Source organism: Lepidochelys kempii, chromosome 4, assembly GCF_965140265.1.
Source record: "Lepidochelys kempii isolate rLepKem1 chromosome 4, rLepKem1.hap2, whole genome shotgun sequence".
Classification (NCBI taxonomy): domain Eukaryota; kingdom Metazoa; phylum Chordata; order Testudines; family Cheloniidae; genus Lepidochelys; species Lepidochelys kempii.
Window position 1 is genome coordinate 78,230,874 of NC_133259.1, and position 22,503 is coordinate 78,253,376.

The 22,503-nt window shown below is 39.2% G+C and overlaps 2 protein-coding genes across 34 annotated transcripts in view; one reads left to right on the forward strand and one right to left on the reverse strand.

Annotated features, from left to right (window-relative positions):
* The window catches only part of TENM3 (teneurin transmembrane protein 3), a 2,195,833-nt gene that overhangs the window by 2,160,528 nt on the left and 12,802 nt on the right, over nucleotides 1-22,503 (forward strand). For 19 of the 33 annotated variants that reach the window (XM_073341694.1, XM_073341702.1, XM_073341705.1 and 16 more), the window contains 3 exons: nucleotides 12,286-12,482; nucleotides 14,135-14,370; nucleotides 20,124-20,420. In XM_073341694.1, coding sequence (XP_073197795.1) covers nucleotides 12,286-12,482; nucleotides 14,135-14,370; nucleotides 20,124-20,420 — 730 coding nt within the window. The remainder of the gene's footprint in view (nucleotides 1-12,285; nucleotides 12,483-14,134; nucleotides 14,371-20,123; nucleotides 20,421-22,503) is intronic. The other 14 variants (XM_073341703.1, XM_073341707.1, XM_073341706.1 and 11 more) reach the window with 1 other exon arrangement.
* Nucleotides 1-22,503, reverse strand: part of DCTD (dCMP deaminase) — a 178,747-nt gene that overhangs the window by 48,412 nt on the left and 107,832 nt on the right. The window lies entirely within an intron of this gene.

A 22,503-nucleotide genomic window follows, 5' to 3' on the forward strand; every position in this document is an offset into this window, starting at 1 on the left:
ATATTCCAGATTTGCTGTCTTTCAGAGCATGCTGCAAAGTTAATTTGTTTCTCCTGGCCTCCGAGGAGAGTTAGGGGAGATTGAAGTACTGGACGGTGCATTTGGGATGTTATTTGTATTTAGAGCTGCTACTTGGTCGAAGGGGTGAGGTGGTTGACATTTCATGTTGTAAATTTGAGTAATTGGAGTGGTACTCAGAGCTTGTGTGTGATGTTTTTTATTGTTTTAAGTCTCAAGAGGGAAAAACAGTGGGTGTGTCAGGGCCAGGAAGAGGTGTGGCTGGACCCCTTACACTCCAGTGATGCCTGCCAGTAGTATGTTCCCTAAAGGATAACTTAGAGCAATCCTTAGGATCAGGGGAGTGGCAAGAGGTCTGAGAGCTACATTTCCCCCCTTCCTCTTTGGTCCTGTGCCAAGCAGCGCTATAAGAACCTTTGTCTTAAGTGTATTAAAAAAAAAAAGTCCTGGTAGACATTTTAAAATAAACAAACAGAATTCTGCATATTTTGTCTAATCTCTCCATTTAGTGTCTCTTGCCTTCATAACTTAATGCTATCTGATTGTTGGGGTTAGCTGCTGTAAATCAGTTTGTGGTCATTTTTACTCCCCTGGCTTTTATGAAGGATGTACACATTCCCTATGCTAATCTAAAATTTTAATCTTCTACTTTCTCTTATCTCCAGAAAGATTTTGACCGTCTATGTCATTAACCATGAATTAATTCCAACAATGAATTCTTAGTTAAAACTAATATCAATTTATAGGCTTTTTCCCTTCAATCACAAGTTTAATGTGATTCCTGAAAAATTGTTTCAGCCAGTAACTAAATATTTTAGTGCATTAAACTACAGCCTTGCTGATCTCAGGATAGTCTCAGTGAAGAAAATACTCAAACCTTGAAGAATTGTTTATGAGGGAATAACATCTGGATATTTGGATTTCAAAATGCTAGCTCCCTGAAGCTTAAACACCAAGAAAAAGAACTCTTTTTAACCTATCTAGTGTTACTTTACTAGTAGAAAGGAGCACTTACTCAGGCTAAACATGCATATTTCCTGCTTGTATATCTAATTCCTTTCTATGTTCTTTCCTCTTTTCTTTCAGGGAAGGGTAGCATCAAGCAGACACAGATCTGCTCCAGATCCCAGGTGTATCCCCCCTGCAGTCCTCTCACTGCTTTTCCTTCTTTTCCCCATCCATTTGGCCCCCAAAGCTACCGGTCCTGCAGTATTTTGTTACATTTTTTACCTGCTCTCTGATCCTCCTCCCTCTTTCCAAATTCCCCCATCAGTTCACAAAGGCATATTTGGCTGTCTGACTTTTCCACTCCCCTCGGTACCTTTCTTCCTAAACCCCACTTGTATCTCCTGACATCCTGCTCCTCCCTGGGCATTGCATGCTCTGAGCTCATTTGTCTTTTCACTCCCTCTTTTGCTCATCAGTCACCAAGGGACTGGGGATGGAAATCAAGGAGAGTGACATTAGGAGCAGGGAAACTGTAATAAGTTTTTTCTGCCCCCCTTGTTAAATGAACAAGCATTCCAGACAATTTAGAAAAGTTTTAACGTCTGCAGAATGTGAATCCTGAAGTTAATGTTTTATATCGCGTTCCAGGTTAAAAAAAAAATCCCTTTTACGTGCTTGACTGCTTAGCATCATGCTTTACCTATTGTGGTTATTATTAAAATTAATAATGTGTTGAGTGCTGGCAGTTTGCTCAGTGCTGTATGATTCAGAGGAGGGTACAGGCCCTGAACTGAGTGGTTTAGCTGCCCCACATACCAGGCACCAACATTCCAGTGAAATGCAACAACGGTGAAGAGATTACATTCGAAAGTAAACAAAACATTTCCATTTTACTCCTCCTTTTATGCACTCCCTGATGAAAGCTGAAGTGGAAATATTGTAAAACAATATTTTGGGCCTTATGCTGCTTCCCGTATTAACACAAGTAATCTCACTGTACACACTGGGATTGCCTACAGGAGTCGATCATCTGGTTAAAAAAAGATTGACAAAACGGTTTTCCGTCAAAAATGCAGTTTTGTTGAACTACAAACATTCGGCAGGAATGTGTTGATTGCAATAAATTTTTTGACGGTGATAACGTAGAATCATTTTGTTTCAATAATGTTGGATAATTTAGTTTAGAGAAGGTACAATCTGACATTATTGAAATGATGTTTCCACCTTGTCAAAAAAAATTTTCTACGTTATCAAAACAAACAAAAATAGATATCATCCCAAGAAAATGTTTCAATGGTTCCAAATAGAGTTTTTTCAGAATTTTTCATTTTGTACGCATTTTCAAAATTTCAGCTTTTCATTCTGATTTGGATTTTTTTTTAATGTCAGAATTTCCCACAGAACAGAAATTCTGGTTGCCGACCCGATGTAAAAAATAATCCAAGAAAGATTTGGCCCTTTATACTATACTGGTTTTGAGTTATTTGTTCTTCTGTTATATCCATCATAGCTAGATGGTAGCCATTAAAGGCTACACAAACCCAGAATTCTTTGGCTCTGCTGCTCTGAATCAGCCTAGCATTAGAAAATATACTACACATCCACTGCATTGGCAGGAGGATGGACTGTAGATGATCAAATATGTCTTGTCTGTTTCTGACTTGTATTACTCCATGTTTTTCATTACTTCTAAAACATCGTGCAGTTACATTATCTCAAAGCCTAGTCACCCTCTCTATTCCTACCACCAACAAGCTTGTTCAGGCCCTCAGAATCTCTTGCTCCAACTATTCCTATCTCCTCCCACCCACCTATCAATGAGTTCAAAATGTGATGGGCAAAAAATCATTCACCATGCTTACTATATTGACTGTGTTCAGTCCCTTTTCAAATTCCTTTTTTGCCTTCTCCTATATCAAATTCTTGTCTATACAACCTGGCCCCTGACAGCTTCTTGACCTGTCTTTTTCCCCATCAGTGAGCTCAAGCTATACAACTTGTATCTTTGTATCTGCTTCTTTGTTCTTCATCTCCTTCAGCTGTCTTCTCTGGCACTCCTTCCATGGTATCTCAGTCACCTTAAACCTGCTCTTTGACTCAGCTCAGAATCCCTTACACACATTTTTCCTCCAAATCCCTCTCAAAAACCACTGGAGATGTGCAGTGCAATGTGCAGGCTCACAGTCATGGTTCCCTGGACCTACTCTACACAGCCATGGCAATGTGGGCAGCAGTAACTTCTGCTCCTGGCAGAAGCTCTTATGCCAACCAAGGATGAGGTATAACTGAGTTTAATTCCATTATACCACCTCCTCTCGCTGCCCCTGATATGTGCTGCCTTGCCCTTATGCCAGGTGGTAAAACTCTAGTGAGGGACGCATCAGCAATGTGTGGCAAAGCTGACATGGGACATGACGGAACCACCTCCACCTGCTTCACACTAGCCAAAGATTTGCCCTATGCAAAGGAAATTCTTCAGGGAAAGTCTCTGGCTGATGTACATTCACTGTGTGTGTGAAGGCAGTAGATCAGAGAATCCAGCCTAAGTTCTTTAGGGCAGAAACTTTCTCTTCATATTGCTAATGCACAGTTGGTGCTATATACAAATATTATGTAACAATGTTGAATCCAACTTACTATTTTTGAGACTTTCTCAATGATAATGGTGCAGCTTGCTTTAATTGTATGTTTACATTTCTACTGTAGATAAATTGTAAAAATGCACAGATTCTTAACTTTCTTCCTAAAAGGTTTAAAAAATTAAATTCTTTTTGCTGTGAAAACAGGCTGTGACCTTGCAACTCTCCATAATATAAAAAATAGCATAACATTACAGTAAATCTCATAAATTTAATAAAACAAAATATTAAAAACTCAATTCTGGAAAAATTATCTTCATAATGAACAACGAAATCCTCTTACTATTTCATAATATGCCTGCTTAGAGAACAAAAGTAGACATGCTAAATAGCATCCTATTACCAGTGCTCTAGGCATCAGTGTGAAAACTCTGAAGAAAAACTTTATCTCACTCCCTAGATATTTATAGAGCACCTATGTCGCTGGTAGCAAGGTACAAAACAGTGTCTCTTAGTTCATGTACTTTTACCTTTTTTCTTCATTTTTTCAGTCCTTGGAAGATTACTTTATATAATGTTGGTCTTTAAAGGTAAGCTAAGTAATGAAAATAGAAATGAAATACCATCAAATAGGTAATAATATCACAATGGCAACAATGATCAGCAATATTACAAAGCTTCCATGCAGGGGAAAGTGAGAGGTGCCTTGGTTCCTATCAAGAAAATCAGGAGCTGATGTCTGTAATGTTTAGAAAAGCACTGAGGAGTCAGGTTAGTTGACAAGAAGGCAATAGCACTTTTATTAACTCCATAAATACGCAGCTCTACCTATTTTTCTTCAGGCTTCTGAAAGTATCTCGTTCACTCCCAGCAAGTTCAGAGGCTTAGCAATGCCATGAGCTCAGTCACTCCCATATTAAAATTATCTCATCTCCTTTGCATAGTTTTTTCCATAATATCTATTCTTACAATGCGGCCAGAAGATGTTTTCATTTTTGCTTCACATAAATCAGTTAAAATCTATTCCAGATCTCACTTTGATATGAAACAAATACCCTTCTAACAGAGGGTTTGATTCAATGCACTTTTGAGTCAATTAAAAATTCCCTTTGACTTCAGTGGATGCGGGAGCAGGCCCAGAATAAACCATGCACTGTTTTCAACCACACCAGATTCCAGCTTCATGTCCTTACCTTAAAGGCCCTTCATACTATGCATCTCCCATCTTATCAACTTATGTCTCTTATCATTTTACCTACATTCCCTGAGCTCTGCCACTAATATAAACCCTATATGCTTTTCCATTTCTCCTATAAATGTGTCTGTGCTTTCCTCCACACTTCCCCTGCATGGAAATGCTTCTCATAATTGCTATCATCTCTTCCTTCCTTCGCTCCAGGACCCTCTGCTGTATGTCCTACAAAGGAATCAGCCCATAATTGTAGACTAGATTGTGTGGCTGTTGGGAATAACTGCTTTTATATTTTAAATCTTTGTGATGATTTTGAACCATTCGAAACCATCAAGGTATACAAAAGTTAATCTGTGTAACTGCATGATCTTATCATTTCCTTCATCCTCTCTTCGCTCTTCCATCCGTTTGTTGCTTCTTCTTTCAAGTTAGATTTTAAGATGTTTTGGGCAAGTGCCATGTCTTTCTGGGGTTTTCACAGCCTCCAGCAGAATGGGGCACTGTCCTTTGGGGGCAATTGTGCATTATTGAATATTGATTGTTTCCCCTTGTAATGTTTGAGCTCATATTTACAAAGATATAGTGCCTTTCATCCCAAAGATTCTGATTACGTTCTACAGATTATTTGTATGCGGCATCACTGAAACGCAGCCACTTCTGAGGTAGAAATGAGGCCAGGTCAGGGGAAGAGAGAATGAGGAAATATAAAAGAATTTTCCTAAAAGTAATAAATATTAGGAAAACTTTCACTTAAATTGGGAGATGAAATGTAAACAAAGTTATCATCCTTCTTACTGGTATCTGTGGACGTTATGATGTCACAAAAACAAGCATATGACTTCATGGGAATAAACAGCAGAAGCAGAAGATCTTCTAGGGTGAAATGCATCCCTGGTAGAATGCCAGGACAAGGCCTATGAACCATTAAAGTTCCACTTGAATCCTCAGAAAAGATTTCTGTTAGACTACTTTATGCTGACCTTCTGCATCAGAGTGACTTTCACTTAAAAAGAGTAGACATTTTTTTTAATTGAGTCATCTAAAAAAGTACAGATTGGCAGAACTTCTTTATCCGTACTGGGAATCCTCACTTTGAGTGTTTAATGCTGACGGAGAAGTAAAATTATTGGAATATAATTTTTCTTCATTTTGCTAAACTTTCTGTAAATATAGAATTCAATTTAATAAACTTTAATATTGTACTGAAGTTATCAGTTACCTCTTAAACTGTTTTAATAGGGCCTCCCATCTTTCAAAATAAAGTGACACTACCTTACACAGTAACCAGAAAGTCTAGCCAGACTACCAATACTAATTCTCATTTACCCTGGCACCCTTTATACCACTCTGACAGTGTAAATGAGCTTTAATATAAATAAGAATCAGGCTCATAAGGTATATCCTAAAATTTCATTCATTTGAATGATCATACTCCAGGATTTACACTGTCAAAATACATAGATCATTTGTCAGTAATGAAAGGGTTCAAATAGGTCAAGTGTGTAGAAGTGACCCTGAAGGTAGATACATGATAGTAGGAGAGCTAAGAATATGTACAACAAGGAAGGACCGTACCCTTCTGCTCCTTTCCATAGCACTTCAACAACAGTACCATTAACCTGACAAAAATTCTGGTTGTCTTAATTTTACTGCTTTTTCTGGAAAACATTGTATGTGCAAAAGGAAAAGGAGTACTTGTGGCACCTTAGAGACTAACCACTGGAAGCATGAACTAGATCCTTTGGCTAGAATGGTGTTGTAATTGAAATTAATACATATGAAAATGTAGAAAAAATCCAAAAATGTTCATAATAATTTAAATTGGTATTCTATTATTGTTTAACAGTGCAATTAAAACTGAGATTAAATTTTTTAATCTCATAATTAATCGCAATTAATTTTTTTAATCATTTGACAGCCCTAATTTAATCATCATCACTTTGTCTAGTCTCAGTTTATGGTAGTCTTGGACCTGTGACTGGCAGATTGTTTTTTACTACCCTCAAGATTTTTGGGGGTAAAATTCAGGACATTTTTTTCTTTGAGGTTAAATATAATTAAAAGAACATCTTTATAAACTGATGGTATGACTTAAAGCAGTGGTTCTCAAGCTTTTGTACTGGTACCCCCTTTCACAGCAAGCCTCTGAGTGTGACCCCCCTTATAAATTAAAAACACTTTTTAATATATTTAACACCATTATAAATGCTGGTGGTAATGCGGGTTTGAGGTGGAGGCTGGCAGCTCGCAACCTCCCACGTAATAACCTTGCAACCTCCTGAGGGGTCACAGCCCCCAGTTTGAGAACCTCTGATTTACCTGTATTTTCTTTTTGCATTACAGATCCTACTTTCTGTCAGTGCAAATGTGAGCTTAATGGCCTCAACAAGCTGAATGAAACATTTTTTGCCACATTATGATAGATTTTCAATATGTATCAAAATGATGATAGACATGCACAATGACAGTATTGTGTATTTATTAAAGATGAGCTTTGAACTTTTTCTTCATGCTCTCATTTGATGTAGTTTGCCACTAGAAACATGTGCAGAGTACTTTGATATGCAGACCTCTTAATTGACAAAATAGAAGTAATCTGCAAAGGTTTTGTGAATTTCCTGTTCACTCACAATAAGTAGAGAGATGCACTGAAGATATTTCTAATGTATGTTCACTGAATATATTAATAGTACTGTTCATTCTACCATCCAGTTTATACATAGTTATAATATGAAAAATGTTCATGCCTCATTTCTCAGATATACTGTCTCAAATAACGTTAAAGCAAGGCAACAAATACATAAATGTATTTGACTTGCACATCTTGTTATCTGAGATGTGCCAGAGGCAGAGAGTCTTCACTTTGAAACTGACATGTTTGTAAGTTCCATAATTATTTTTCTTCCTTGTTGCAATCATTTTGTTAAGGGAGGAATTCTGCAAGCATGTGTTCTATAGAGGCACTTTGAAAAACAATATTGGCCATCCCCTGACATCAGGTTTTACAGAAAGCTTTACTATAAAGTTCAGTTCTAAGGCTCCATATGTTAAACTGAAGTAATTTATTGTATAAAACTGTGACAGTTGCGACCAAGGTAAATCTCCTCTGAACTGAGATATATGCCATATGAGGCACAAGTGGAAGTTACATTGTGCAACTGAGCATGGGACATTTCCTCCTGCAACAAGGTTTTCCTAGAAGTTACTAAATTGGAAAGTGAAAGAGTGATGAAAATGTCCTGTATAGCCTAGAACCGAAAATGGTATGGGCAGGGATGCAATTAAAACTGAAGAAGATGGACATCAGAAGAGAAAATTCCAGCAGTTAGAGAGCACAAGGTCAAGAGTCTGAGAAGATAATAATCATTACCACTGAGAGTCTGTCATTCTGGAAAAGAAACCTAGCTGGCTGCAGCAGATGATCTTAAGTAGGCCAAGGAGTCTGACTCTCCGGGCCAGTTCTACCTCTGGCGTTATTAGTTTGGTCTCACCTCTTGCCTTTTGTGGTCATTAACCATATGAGGTGATTTTGTTGAGGTGAGTGGAATAGAACTGAGAGAATTTGAAAAGGCACTGTAGACTGGTGAGTGAGCTTAACTTTTTTTTTCCTTGAAAAGTTCACCATGTTTGCCATCCTCATGAGAAATTTGAGAGGTTGGTTGAGTGGCTTTATTGTAGAACCTGGAGTGCATGAGGAAGATCAGAAAGGCCTGGAATAGTAGTAGTATGTGTGTTTGTGGGTGGGCATGCAGAAATCAAAGAAGCTCTGAACAGCCAAAGGGAGGGGGATTGCCGTCTAGCCTTAGATCCAATGTCTCCAAGGGTAATTTCAGTGTTAGACCACTAGGCATATAGAACAAAATTCTTGGTCTAAAACTGACAAGCTTGGATGAGAAAACTACCTGAACTCACCAACAAATTGTAACAATACTGGATATAATTAAAAAAATTTAAAATAACCTATGAATGCCCAGGATGATGCCTAGAGTGATGTTGCTGTGTCTAGTGCCCTGATAGGGAAGTAGTCACATTTCACATTATTTTACAAATGTCACATTTCACATTATTTGTGGAAGAGATCATGTTTAATAAAATACTGCCACAGTGTGTACTCATATGCTGTGATTCAAAATGAGGGACCCATATTACAATCCAGCATGAAATGGAATATATGGTAAACTACAGAAAGAGTGGAGCCAAAGGCAAATGGAGTATCTGAGAGATTATGGAAATGCGGATTTGACACTGGGAGAAGAGATTTTTTGCTGTGTAGTGAATGAATTGGGGAAATGAAAGATGGTAACAGAAGTGAAGAAAGCAGGAATGTTGACAAGAGTGATTGGAGCTAAATCATCAAGGACGAGAGATGTTTTGGAGTGACATAGAAAGTTGGTATTCAGCCTTTGAAAACTAACAGAGCTGCTTCCTCATTGAATGAGATCAGAGAGAGTCACAAAGTAATCACAGTATAGTGCATTAATACTGAATTGTGAGGGTTGTGCTGTGAGGTTGTTCTATTCAGTGACGAAGCAGCCCTCTTAGAATTTCTCACCCACCCCTTTCCCCTGGTTGCTGAAAGGGAGGAGTATCCTCTTTGCATCTTTGGCTTGCTCTCCTTCTTTCTGAGAATAAAGAGTGCCTCCCCTCTGTTTTTCTCCCACCCCTGCCAACCTTCCAGGTTGTTGAGAAAGAGCAAGTTGCCCCATTGTTGCTGGGAGAGGTAAGAGTTTCCCCTGTCTATCTTCTCACATTCTGGCTTTGAAAGAGAACGCATCCATAGCTCATCCTTTCCCTCCTTGCTTTCCGTTCCTGACTACAAGGGGATGGAAAATCTTTCTTTCTTTTCCCACACTACCTATGAGTTTGCTCAGCATTTCCTAAACCAGCATGCCTGTATCAGGCAGTTGTAGTTTTCAAGTTCCAAGTACCTTTTAAAATGACATGTGTCAAGTATATGAACACATGAAATGAGTGAGCTTTTTCTGATTCAGCCTGTCTCCCAATCTAAAACTGATATATTAATGATAATTCTTGGCACATAATATAAACACCTTTCATCTACCTGTGAGAGAGGGAAATATTGTTACCCCTAGTTTATAGTTGGGGGAACTGAGCCACCGAGATGGGAAGTGACATGCCCAAATTTAGGCAGAAAGTGAGTGGGGTGAATTGGGAATACACTCCACGTTTCTTGATTCCATGTCCCATGCATTAGCTACAACATTGTCCTTCCCCTGTTTTTACCTTTATTGCTTTCTCACCTCCCTTTGTCTCTCTTGAGTTCCAATTTCTATTGTGACTCTTCTTTTCACGAAGTTGTTTAGCCTCAGCCTCTCCAATGGTCTTTTTCTCCACTATCCTCACTGGCCCACACTCCCATCAATCCTTTCCCTTCCCTCCATTTTTATGACCTCTCTCACGCAGATTGCCGGCCCCCAATTTGTGCAACCCAGAATCTGTTTTTCCTCCAAACATTGTCACCTACCATCAGCTCCTGACACAAGAGAACCATAGGGTAGAGTGTACCTATGTGGGAAGACATAGAACTGTCTGCTTTGCTGCTACAGTACAGAATCAGGAGAGTCAGCAAATATTAGGCCCCAACACAGCTGGTCCTGACTGCTTTCTCATTCCCCTTTCCCACTGTGATCCACTGTGCTGCACTAAGAGGCACAGTAGGGGCAATGAAGCCAGTGATGGGAGCAGTAAGAAAGGAGGAGGAGGAAGGTTTGAGTACCTGTGCAGCAGTCCTAAGAGTCACCACTAGTAGCCAGAAGAGAAAATTGGAGGGGAAACAGTGTTCACTCCCCGCACCCATGGGGATGCAGCAAGGACAGTGTGACTGTCTCTCCAACTGAGTAAAACTTGGCACATATGGACAGTTAAGAGAGCCTTCTCATTTGCACCCTATTACCTCTCCCTAGATGCTAGAAAAAATGAGAACAGAATGCTCGGACTATGGACTCCATGTCAGCCATATGCACAACCTTACAGGGATGAAATGTCAACTATTGCTGATGTACAGAACAGCCACAGTGCTTTACACTTAGAATGTTATATGCAGAGTTATGGTCAAGTATTGCATATTGTATTGTCAAAAGAAAAGGAGTACTTGTGGCACCTTAGAGACTAACAAATCTATTTGAGCATAAGCTTTCGTGATGAAGTGAGCTTTAGCTCACGAAAGCTTATGCTCAAATAAATTTGTTAGTCTCTAAGGTGCCACAAGTACTCCTTTTCTTTTTGCAGATACAGACTAACACAGCTGCTACTCTGAAAAATATTGAATTGTGATTCTGTAGGCACAGAGGTCCCTCTAATGAGTGAGCTTAACTATGTGGCTGTAGTTACAGTGAGAGTTATTTGAAATGCGGTCTGTTCTTTGGCTACAGCAGTCAAAGGATGTTAATAAATAATTCCCAGCAAGATAATCTGAACAAACATTCCCCTAAAACATTGTGCTACAAAGCAGAACCTAGAAAGAGACATTAATTGGCATATTTACATTCCCCTGGGAGACGGAGAGGGAAGATTTGCATGAAAGAAAATTAAGTAAATGGCTCTGAAGGATGAGATTGAAGGTGGGATTGGTATTCTTAACAGATGTCATTTGAACTGAAGTGAAAGAAATGTTGGTATGGTTGGTTCAGTTTTTTGCATAAGTACAATATCGCTCAACCTGCCAAGTCCCAAAGGTAAGACAGAATATATGAAGAAGACCCAAAATGAGAGATGCGCAATATATTTATACTGGAAACTCTTTTATACTAGAAGAAATCCTGTCAAATTGAAATATAGTTAATTGTAAAACATGAGGCCTCTTGATTACTTTGGGAACAGCAACCACAGTTTCTTTTTTTTAAAAAAAAAATTCTCTCTTGTTGCTGTGTGAAAATCCTACACAAATAAGAGAAATGGACTATAGTGAAAGGATGAAATTGATATATACAAAGTGCTGTCAAATCTGAAAGCAACTAAACTGAAAACTAGAGAATTATTTTTTAACCTAATCTCTTTCAGTTACAGTAATCCCATGTGGTATTTATGACAGGTAAAGCAAATATCCAAGCAAATTGATTTTAAATTGATGGTTTAAAATTATGTGGAAATCATTCCCTCAAAGTAGAGACCCTTTTCTGTTACTTCAATCCCATGATTTCTGCCTTTCTGAGAGAACACTTTTTTTTTTTTTTGCACACTGATAATAGAAAGTGAGTTCAGAATGCTAAGGAATTACACTGCTATGCATGTTTCCTTTGAAACAGCAAATTAGATGTACAACATGATTTTGCTTCCATTTCAAAGAATAATATGCAGAGCTGGAAATCCATCTGTTTGCTCTTGCTAGCACCACTGAGACTCCTATGTGTTAAACTGGCTTTTGCTACTTCAAAGTATGTTTGAATTCTTCGTTGTGCATATAGCACACACACAAAGCAAACATTCCTTACAATATCAGCAGCTCATATTTCTGTTTATTCTACTTGTAAGTGAAAACAATTTGTTCTTGCTATTTACTGTTTTATTTTGCACCATGTTTTATTTTAGCTATGACAGTGAGGGTCGTCTCACAAATGTTACGTTTCCAACTGGAGTGGTCACTAACCTTCACGGGGAAATGGAAAGGGCCATTACAGTGGACATTGAATCATCTAGCAGAGAGGAAGACGTCAGCATCACTTCAAACTTATCATCAATTGATTCTTTCTATACCATGGTTCAAGGTACTGTAAACAAAACCACAGGTATTTATAATCAGATTTTTTTTCCGTGCATAATGTATTCAGATCAGCTGCCTAAATGGGTACATTAGCACAGCAGACGTTAGTGAAAATATTACAGTTCAAGGACCTTAGAGGGAGGGAGTAGATACGAGGATGTAATTAACTCTTCTTTATTATCTAACCAACAAGCTCTTGGTTTTGGAAACAAACTTTGGGATCAGGCATAGAGGATACCTAGTCTGCCAATAAATAATGACGAAAGACCACAAGGGAGAGGGGGGGAATGGGGGAAAGAATTGGTTTAAAAATGGTTTGACATTGGATCTGAGATTTAAGGTAGTTTGTGAAGCTACAGCAGCACATTCTAGCAGCACTCACAGTGCACTTAGTATTTCGCAAATACAGTAAAATATAATGATACAATAAAGAATATACTTTTGACAGTCTAAAAGAACTACTCTGAAAGTGTGATTTTTTTTCCAAAGCGCCTAAGTGACTTTGAGCACAGGTCCCATTGTAAGTCAAATGGATTTGTGCTCCAAATCACTTAGGGCTAGATTCAAAGGGACTTGGGCACGTAAGTCCAATATTTAGGCACCTCTGACATTTACAAAACCACTACTCAGCTGCTGCCTAACCCTGTAGGTGCCTAAAGTCCCCTAGGCACCTAAGTTTCTGCTGGTGGGCATGCGTGAAGCTGCCTAAGTCCTGTCATTGCTGAGCTGCTCGGTGCACTAACTCATGCCTAATCCCCAGCAGGATTCTCAAACGAGGCATTCTCCTGCCTATCACCTTGCCTGTGGGCCCAGTCTGGTAGGTGTGCTCTGAGCATCCTTAACCCTCACAAAAGTCACTTGAGAGGGTGGGAGAGTGTGAGTGTATCCCAGAATATCCAATAGCTCAGTGGTTAGGGAACTCCCCAGGATGTGGGAGAGTTAGGTTCAAGTCCCTATTGCAATGCATATTTAATTATTTGTACCAACTGGAACAGCTTCAACAGGAGAGAAGGCACCCCCTAGAATACTCAATAGTCTGGTAATTAGGGCACTTATCTGGAATATGGGAAACCTGGCTTCAAGTCCCAGCTCCGACTCAGGCAGTGGGGGGAGTTAAACCCGCATCTCCCACATCCCAGGTGAGTGCCCTAACCACTGGGCTATTGGCTATAAGTGGGGGGAGAATGTGTCTCTGTGGCTTAGGTGCCTAACTCCAGGAGAGGATTCATGGCTATAAATCCTGATTGGAAGGAAGCACCTCCTCATAGCCTATTAGATGCTTAAGACTCTTTGTGGATCTAGGCATTAAACCTCTCCCTTTTCCTCTGCATTTCCGTGGTGGCTAGTTTAGCTGGCTCCCCACTCAGCTTGCTGGCTTCTGTGAATCCCCTCCTTAAACACCTGACTCTCCACATACAATGCCTGGGGAGTCTGGGTCTGTCAAAACCACTGGGTGGTAGAGGGCCTAGGAGTTGGGTGCTGAGCATTGCTGTGCCTACGTTCCCTGTGTGAATGTAGCCTGTAGATACTTTTAAAAATCTCACCCTGCATATATTAGTCAAATAAATGTCAGTATATAATGTCAAGACTTTATGTACTTGCATATGTGAATGCATGAAAAAGCCAGATTTTTAACCCATGTAAGTAGTGTGTTTTTATACTTTGTTTCATTTTCAGATCAGTTAAGGAACAGTTACCAGATTGGCTATGATGGCTCCCTCAGAATTATCTATGCCAGTGGCATGGATTCACACTACCAAACAGAACCGCATGTCTTAGCTGGCACAGCCAATCCAACAGTAGCAAAAAGAAACATGACTCTCCCAGGAGAGAATGGACAGAATTTAGTAGAATGGAGATTCCGAAAAGAACAAGCCCAAGGAAAAGTCAATGTGTTTGGACGAAAGCTAAGGGTGAGTAAATGTTCGAGTATGTATGATACCGACGGCATTTGGTGTTCATGAGTGGTAACATAGGCACAATTCAATGGGCATTGCTATTCCTCAGCCACAGAATATGTAGAATATATAGTCCCACCGTAGAGCTGAAAGTAGCCATGGTTACTACTTTACCTATTGGGTAGTGTTTTTTCTTTCTCTAATTGCTCTTGTCTTTTCCGTGGTCTCTCTTTGTTGAACTTAGAATCATAGAATATCAGGGTTGGAAGGGACCTCAGGAGGTCATCTAGTCCAACCCCCTGCTCAAAAGCAGGACCAATCCCCAATTAAATCATCCCAGCCAGGGCTTTGTCAAGCCTGACCTTAAAAACTTCTAAGGAAGGAGATTCCACCACCTCCCTAGGCAATGCATTCCAGTGTTTCACCACCCTCCTAGTGAAAAAGTTTTTCCTAATATCCAACCTAAACCTCTCCCACTGCAACTTGAGACCATTACTCCTTGTCCTGTCCTCTTCTACCACTGAGAATAGTCTAGAACCATCCTCTCTGGAACCACCTCTCAGGTAGTTGAAAGCAGCTATCAATTGGCATCTAATATCATGGAATGAGTCAGCATTTAGTAGTTGTAGTATTATCATACTGCCTAGGAGCCCAAGTCATGGACTAGGACCCCATTGTGCTAGGTACTGTAGACATACAGAGCAAAAGATGCTCCCTGCCCCAAAAAGCTTACAATCTAAGTGTAAGAAAAGAAACAACCGATGGATCCAGATAGACGAGGGGAATACAAGGAAAGAAAGAGACAATATTGGTCAGCCATGAAGGGCTCTGAAAGTGCATAGAACCATCTTAGGTTTGATGTGTTAGAGAACTGGGACTCAGTGGAAGGTTGCAAAGAGAGAGGTTATACGGTCAAAGTGATGGGCTAGGAAAATTACCTTTGCAGCAACATTCCGAATGGATATGAGTGGGGCAAGAATGCATTCGTCCAGGACCGAGAGAAGAATGTTGCAGTAATTGAGACATAAGATGATGAGAGTTCAGATGACAGTTTTGCCGTGTGGGTGGATAGGAAAGGCCATATTTTCAAGATATTATGCAGAAAGAATGAGCAAGATTTAGACATAGGTGGAATGCGAGGACCTAAACAAAGAGAAGTCTGAGATGAAGATGACCCCCAGGTTACCGGCCTGAGTGACAAGCAGAATGGTATTGTCCACAGTAATTGAGAAAGGAGGTAACAGGGAAGACTTGGCAGTGGGGAGCGATTGAGAGGTTTGTTTTAGCCATGTTAATCTTGAGTTGATGACTAGACATTCACAAGGAGATGTCAGAGATTTTAGTTTGGACAAAAGGATACAGGTCTGGAGTGGAAAGGTAGATCTGTGAGTCATCAGCATAGAGATGTCAGTTGAATTTGAATCTTGATAACGTCATGGAATTTCTGTATTTGAAGATAACTTTTACTATCTTTGGTAACACTTCCTGCCATAACACTAGTGCAATCCTAGGATCTCATTCTTTTTTAAAAAAATACTGAAAGTTGCAACAATACATATTTCTGGAAGAAAAGTCTTAATTTTGTTTCCAAAAATAACCCTCTAATATGTGCCTTTTACCGTCTTGTTAGGTTTTTTCTCCTTATTATACAGTAGGCAAAATGTATTCAGCAGGCAAACTATGATTTACAACAGTCATTTGATAAAGACAACATAGATTAAGCACTCAGAATTAGGTTGCCAGGAGACCACCTCAAGACCACAATAGAAATCTGAATTACTAGTGGAATTACACCTAATTCTTTTAAATCAATCTTTGGTGGTTCATCAAATAAAGGTGAATAACTTCAGTCTGGTCCTCTTGACTAGTTATAGGTAATGTGCCATTTTAAAAATTTCATTAGGGACAAAGGAGAAAAGAAAAACACCCTTGCATCTCATATTCCTCCTCATCTCCCCAACCCCAAGAAAAATTGATTTTTTTTTCTGACAAGGAAAAACAATTATTTACAGTGATGGTTGCTCAGCGTAGGCAAAACCCTACCTAGTTTTGGCACCTGCTGTTTCTTGCTAAGGGAATGAAAAAGGAAAGCAGCTCACCTAAAAGAAAGGGAACTTGGCCCAGACAGAAATCTTGTACTCTCTTTTTAAGTATTACTGTGTTCAGCCTGAGGGTCACATTCCTTTTCTCCTTAGCATTGTAGCTTTCATCTCCACAAACGATTTGTCTTCTCTGGTTCATAACCATTTCATTGTGCAACAAGGGAGGTTAGCAGACCCACTGAAGCACATGTCAAATCTCTTGGAGGCCAAGGCACCCTAGATGGATGGAGGATAATATTTTATTTATAGGGTTCTCTTGCCCAAAGGCCTCTGGGCATCTAAGAAAATCTAACTTAAACCTGGTTTGCTACCAAAAAATGTAATATGGCCAAATAAATCACAGAATCAGCAAAAGAAAAATCCCCATTAATCCCATCTTTCAGAAATAGAGTGATACCCTTCAAACTTCCTTGCTCTGGTGCAGTGGTTCCCTAACTTGTTCCGCCGCTTGTGTAGGGAAAGCCCTCGCCGCTTCCAGCAGCTCCCATTGGCCTGCAGCAGCGAAGCGTGGCCACTGGGAGCCACGATCGGCCGAACCTGTGGACGCAGCAGGTAAACAAACCGGCCCGGCCTGCCAGGGGCTTTCCCTGCACAAGCAATGGAACAAGTTTGGGAACCACTGCTCTAGTGCAACAAGGAAGGGAGAAGAACCTGTAAGGTGCTACAGCCTCACAGGAGTTATGGAGAGATGAGGAGAAAGTTGAGGGAAAGGCAAATAGAGGGGGGAGATTTGTCAAAATAGGGAAAAAACAGAGTGAGCAATTAGAAATTTGGATAAAATAATAGTAATTAAAGTGCAAGTACCTTTGGGGGAAAATAGGGCAGGAGGAGAAAAGTAAAAAGATGAGATGGTGAGAGGAAAATGCCTTGAGAAAGGAGAGAAAAAAAGCCCTAAAGAAAAAAAGCTGAGACTTTTTTTTAAAATTTGTGTAAACACACACTACGAAAAGGCTGCAGTGCAGTCTGCATAAGAGTGAAGGAGAAAAGAGAATGGAGAGGAGAGAATGAGAAAAGAAGGAAGAACAAAAAACAGGGCACTCCTAACTTTTCCCTGCTAATATGTCAATAACCATTTGCTGCAAAGACGACAAATGTACACAAAGACAATGACAAAATGTATTGCTGAAATATGTGTTAGTGAATATTACACTTTCACTGTATTATACTTGATGTAGGTAACCTGATGCATTTATCTAAATTTTTAATCTAATTTTTAAATCTATCCATAATCCCAAAATAATTTGCAATTTATGCCACATACAGAAGGCTTTGGATCTTCTAGTTATGTACATAATCATGGACTACTGATACATTTCTCCCATTTTTATTGAGAATTCCAAAGACCAAAAGAAAGAATAGGCAGAAAGGGACAGACAGAGGTGAGTGGAGGGGTGTCTGGGGAAGGCTAAGAAATGGAAGACAGAGATAAAGAGCACTCCCTACAGAAAAACTAATTCAGGCAAATCACCTGATCTAAAAGGTAGGGAAATGGAATAAAAAAATCTTCCTGAAAATAAAAATAGCAAAAGCCCTCAAACAACGGAAGTGGGGCAGATGGGAGTATGCCATATTCAGATTTAAACTGGTTTTAGAATCAATCTTGGTCCATACTAAAAAGTTAGGTCAACCCAAGTTCATTGCTCAAGGGTGTAAGAAAATCCAGACCCTGGAGTGATGTAGGTAACTGAACTCACCCCGGTGTAGACAGCACGAGGTTGATGGTAGAATTCTTCTTTCTTAGGGAGGGAGCTTACCTATGATGAGAGAGAACCCCTCCCATCTGAATAGGTAGCCTCTACAGTGAAGTGCTACAGAGGCACAGCTGCACCTTGAAGTGTTTCGAGTATAGACAAGCCCTTAGAACACTTATTTGTGGAAGTATATTTAAAGAACATTAGACAGCTCATTAAGTGTATTACATAACACTTCTGCAGCTGTTAGATTTTTCTGTTTTTTTATACAAGACAGTTTTTACATGAAAACAAGATTTTTGTTCTGAAGGTGAGAACAAAGATCCTGTTTTTATGCCACTGATCCCACAAGAACAAGTCAACAGAGACAAATATGATACATAAGCAGATCAGATTCTTTGGAAAATGTTTGGGGGTTTTTTTCCCCCAAACTTTTCTGTGATCCATCAGCAGCTCTTTAATACCCGTTAGCCCAACAATAAAGATCTAACTTAGATGCATGTTTTTGAAGCATATCAACTGTAGGGTAAAGTTCAAGACAGTTTATATTTTCACTCATGTGCACTCTTTAAAAGCAAATATCTTCCTTTAGTTTCTCTGATCAGCATATTCTCTTGCTCCTTTCCAAATGTTACTGGACTAGCTCTCTTCACCCCTTATTCATACTCCTCTCTTCTCCTGCATGTGTCAATTTAGAAAGCGGATTTTTAAAAATGCTTTATACAACTATCATCTTGTTCTTGCCCCTTCTTCCCATTTATTATCATTTTGCTGTGCTGAAAATCTATCTTGGTTATCAATATTTCATCTTCACACAGAAAACTCAAAAAAGAAAGAGCACATGTGGAGTGGGTTCAGAGATGAGCAGCAAAAATGGTGTAGACCTGGATTAAAAAAGAAACTAAAAAACAAAGGGACAGGTTACTGTAGAGAGGGGATAAATTAAGACGAGATATGCTAGAGGTATATAAAGTATGAATAGTAAACAAAAAGAAAAACAGTCATTTCTATTCACCTGCTCTCATAATACAAGAATAAAGGGACAATCAATGAAGCTAAAAGGCAGTGTATTCAAAAATGAAAAAAATGCATACAATGTATAATTAATGTATGGAACTCACTGTTATCACTGGTTTCAACAAAGGGTTTTTCTGTATACGTACGAAGAGAAGTTCCATAGTTAGAATGGAAAGGTTGTTGGCTGGTTGTTTTTTTATTAAAAACTGTTATAAACATTATGCTTCAGGACATAATCCAACCTTTAATTGACCCATGGGTTGGGAATAAACTTCCTCTGAGGGCATGTTATTTCATAATTATCCACTAAGGGTTTCTTGTATCTTCCTTGGAGGCATCTTGCATTAGATACTGTCATAGACAAGATACTGACTAAATATTGTGTGTCTGATACAGTATGGCAATTCCTATGTGCTTAAGTTTAAATCTAGCTTCAAAACGTTAACTTTTACTAGTTGTTTTGATGGTGCTCACAGTAAAGGATTAGGACTGAGTTCTTTGCTCACTTTTTAAGTGTCATTGATTAATGTTAATTAACCGTGCAGTGATTTGTCTTGTTTCACTGAATTATTTGCTAACTCTTTAGTCATTGCCCCACATTTTTGTACTGCTTATCTAAAAGCAGTGGTATGTGCTCTTCAAATAGCACCAGTTATTATAAAAGTTTTCAATGGATATACTTTAGTATTTTGTTAACTGTTGACTAAACCTTAAGGAATTTAATTGAAAAGATTTTGAACAAATGCCAGGCTGTCTCTCCACTTAATGAAACCTTTTAAAACATCAGTTAATCTAAAGCCTTGCACTTATAGCAAGAAGTTGCTAAATTAATGTACTGACACAAGGAATCAATCATTATAAATGGTGTTTAAACAATAGCTGGTACTCTGAGGAAGTAATAGGTCACTGGTATTTGAACAACATGATTTATTGTGTCATCTTGTTTGTTTTATAAAAGGTTAATGGCAGAAACCTCCTTTCAGTCGACTTTGATCGAACCACAAAGACAGAAAAGATCTATGATGACCACCGTAAATTTCTGCTGAGGATTGCTTACGACACATCAGGGCATCCAACTCTCTGGCTGCCAAGCAGCAAGCTGATGGCTGTCAATGTTACCTATTCATCTACAGGTCAAATTGGCAGTATTCAGCGAGGAACCACCAGCGAAAAAGTAGAGTATGATGGGCAGGGAAGGATTGTATCTAGAGTATTTGCAGATGGAAAAACTTGGAGTTACACCTATCTGGAAAAGGTAAAGAACACTAAAGTTTTAACAGATGCTTTGTTCTATCAACATTGCTTTTAGCACATTGAAAGCTATGCACAACATATCAGCGGTATGCAAAGAAAATACACAGCAGGACCAAATTTTATTTCTGGTTTTAAGTATCCATATGTGATTCACATGGGTACTGGGGTGATTAATGTTTCTGCAGTCTAGTCTTAGTTAACTTCTAGTAACTGATGTATTTGTAAATTATTTAGGCCATATAACAAACAAGCAGCATCTCTATCTACCTGCTTTCTTAATACATAAAATAATATACAGGAATTAATGAGATCTTGGTAACTTAAGTCACTGGTAAATGATTTATGTCCAACTTGTATGTTGTGTTTTGTGGCACAGAAAAGAGTTATTATTTCATTATAGTTAAAGCTGCCAGTTCATACTTTGTTCATGTTGTAGCACAGAATAAAAGCAATGATGGAGAACTCAGGAGTCTTCTGTATATATTAATATAATAGAAACATGAGTCTCTTTCCCAATACTGTCTCTGCATATCCCCATTGTGAGATCTTATGCCCTGCCATGTAACAGCAGAACCCATCTAGTACCCTTAGTTCTCGAGTGCTGTGACCAAGCAGCAATCACATACTACCTTTCCCCCTCCCCGCAGCCTGACTGCTTTGTTATAGATCTAGTAACTCGTGGCAAGGCATGCTGTTTCACAGGTAATATACTCAGAGAACAAAAGTTACTTTGATAAGTAACTTCTCTTTTTCTGTAGTTTGTAGTTTTGTATTAGATATGTTGCTATAAGGAACATATAATTTTAAAAGTGTATTGTTCAATATGAGCAAAAAATGAAGTTGCCATTCAAGGTATGAAGTTCATACTGAGGGATTTTGCTTTATCCATCTTTCAGGAAAATTCATATTGGATAGCTATTTTCAGCTAGCAGGAATACATGCTGGCCATGACCATAGTCCTATATAGATAAGAAAAAGGTTGTATTGGCTGCTTGATTTCAAAATCATGCATTGTTTACGTGACAAGACATATAAAATATTGCCAGTTTCTAAAACTAAAATCTTTAACGGGACGGTATTAAAATCATATTCAAATACATGCCTTGTCTTCCCTGAACTATTGATAACACCTTCCATTATTAATAGGCAACTATTTTTAAAATCATCTTCTTGTTATCATTTATGTTGCTTGTTTGCATTTTGCATATGGAATAATCTTTTGAAGAGTGGGTGAAAGCTGTCAACAGTGGAGTGAACCTGGCATGACTGGTTGGTTTCACTCTACAGCTACTTCAGAAGGTCGTGCTGGAATCAAGGCTAACCCATGGTCTGTCCATATCTCCACTCCATCAAGCTGACCCCCTTACTCCCTACAGAGTACCCCAAGTAGCAGCAGCATCTATGCCTGCTGATGTTCACGGCCTCTGCATGAAACTGATTAAGTCATTTCATTCTGCTGCTACAAAGCTGAGACCAGCTGCAACAGTCGAGGGAAGATCTAAATAGGAGAAACTTTTTTTTTTGGTTAAGTTATGAGGCTGGAAAGCTCTCCACCTCCTCTCCAGCATCCATGAGACATAGGGGAAAGCTCTACCTGTAGCCAGGCAGGAGGAGAGGAATGCTCCCATACACAGCGGAGTCCATCAAGTGGGGAAAGCCCACATGGATAAAAACATCCACTGGCCAAGCCTTTTAGAAAAGAAATTCTCTGAGCTGTAATGACAGTACTTTGTGGAAATCCCAGTTCCAAACTGTCAAGGATCCTTCCCCACTCTGAACTCTAGGGTACAGATGTGGGGACCTGCATGAAAGACCCCCTAAGCTTATTCTTACCAGCTTAGGTTAAAAACTTTCCCAAGGTACAAACTTTGCCTTGTCCTTGAACAGTATGCTGCCACCACCAAGTGTTTTAAACAAAGAACAGGGAAAGAGACCACTTGGAGACGTCTTCCCCCAAAATATCCCCCCAAGCCCTACGCCCCCTTTCCTGGGGAAGGCTTGATAAAAGTCCTTACCAATTTGTACAGGTGAACACAGACTCAAACCGTTGGATCTTAAGAACAATGAAAAATCAATCAGGTTCT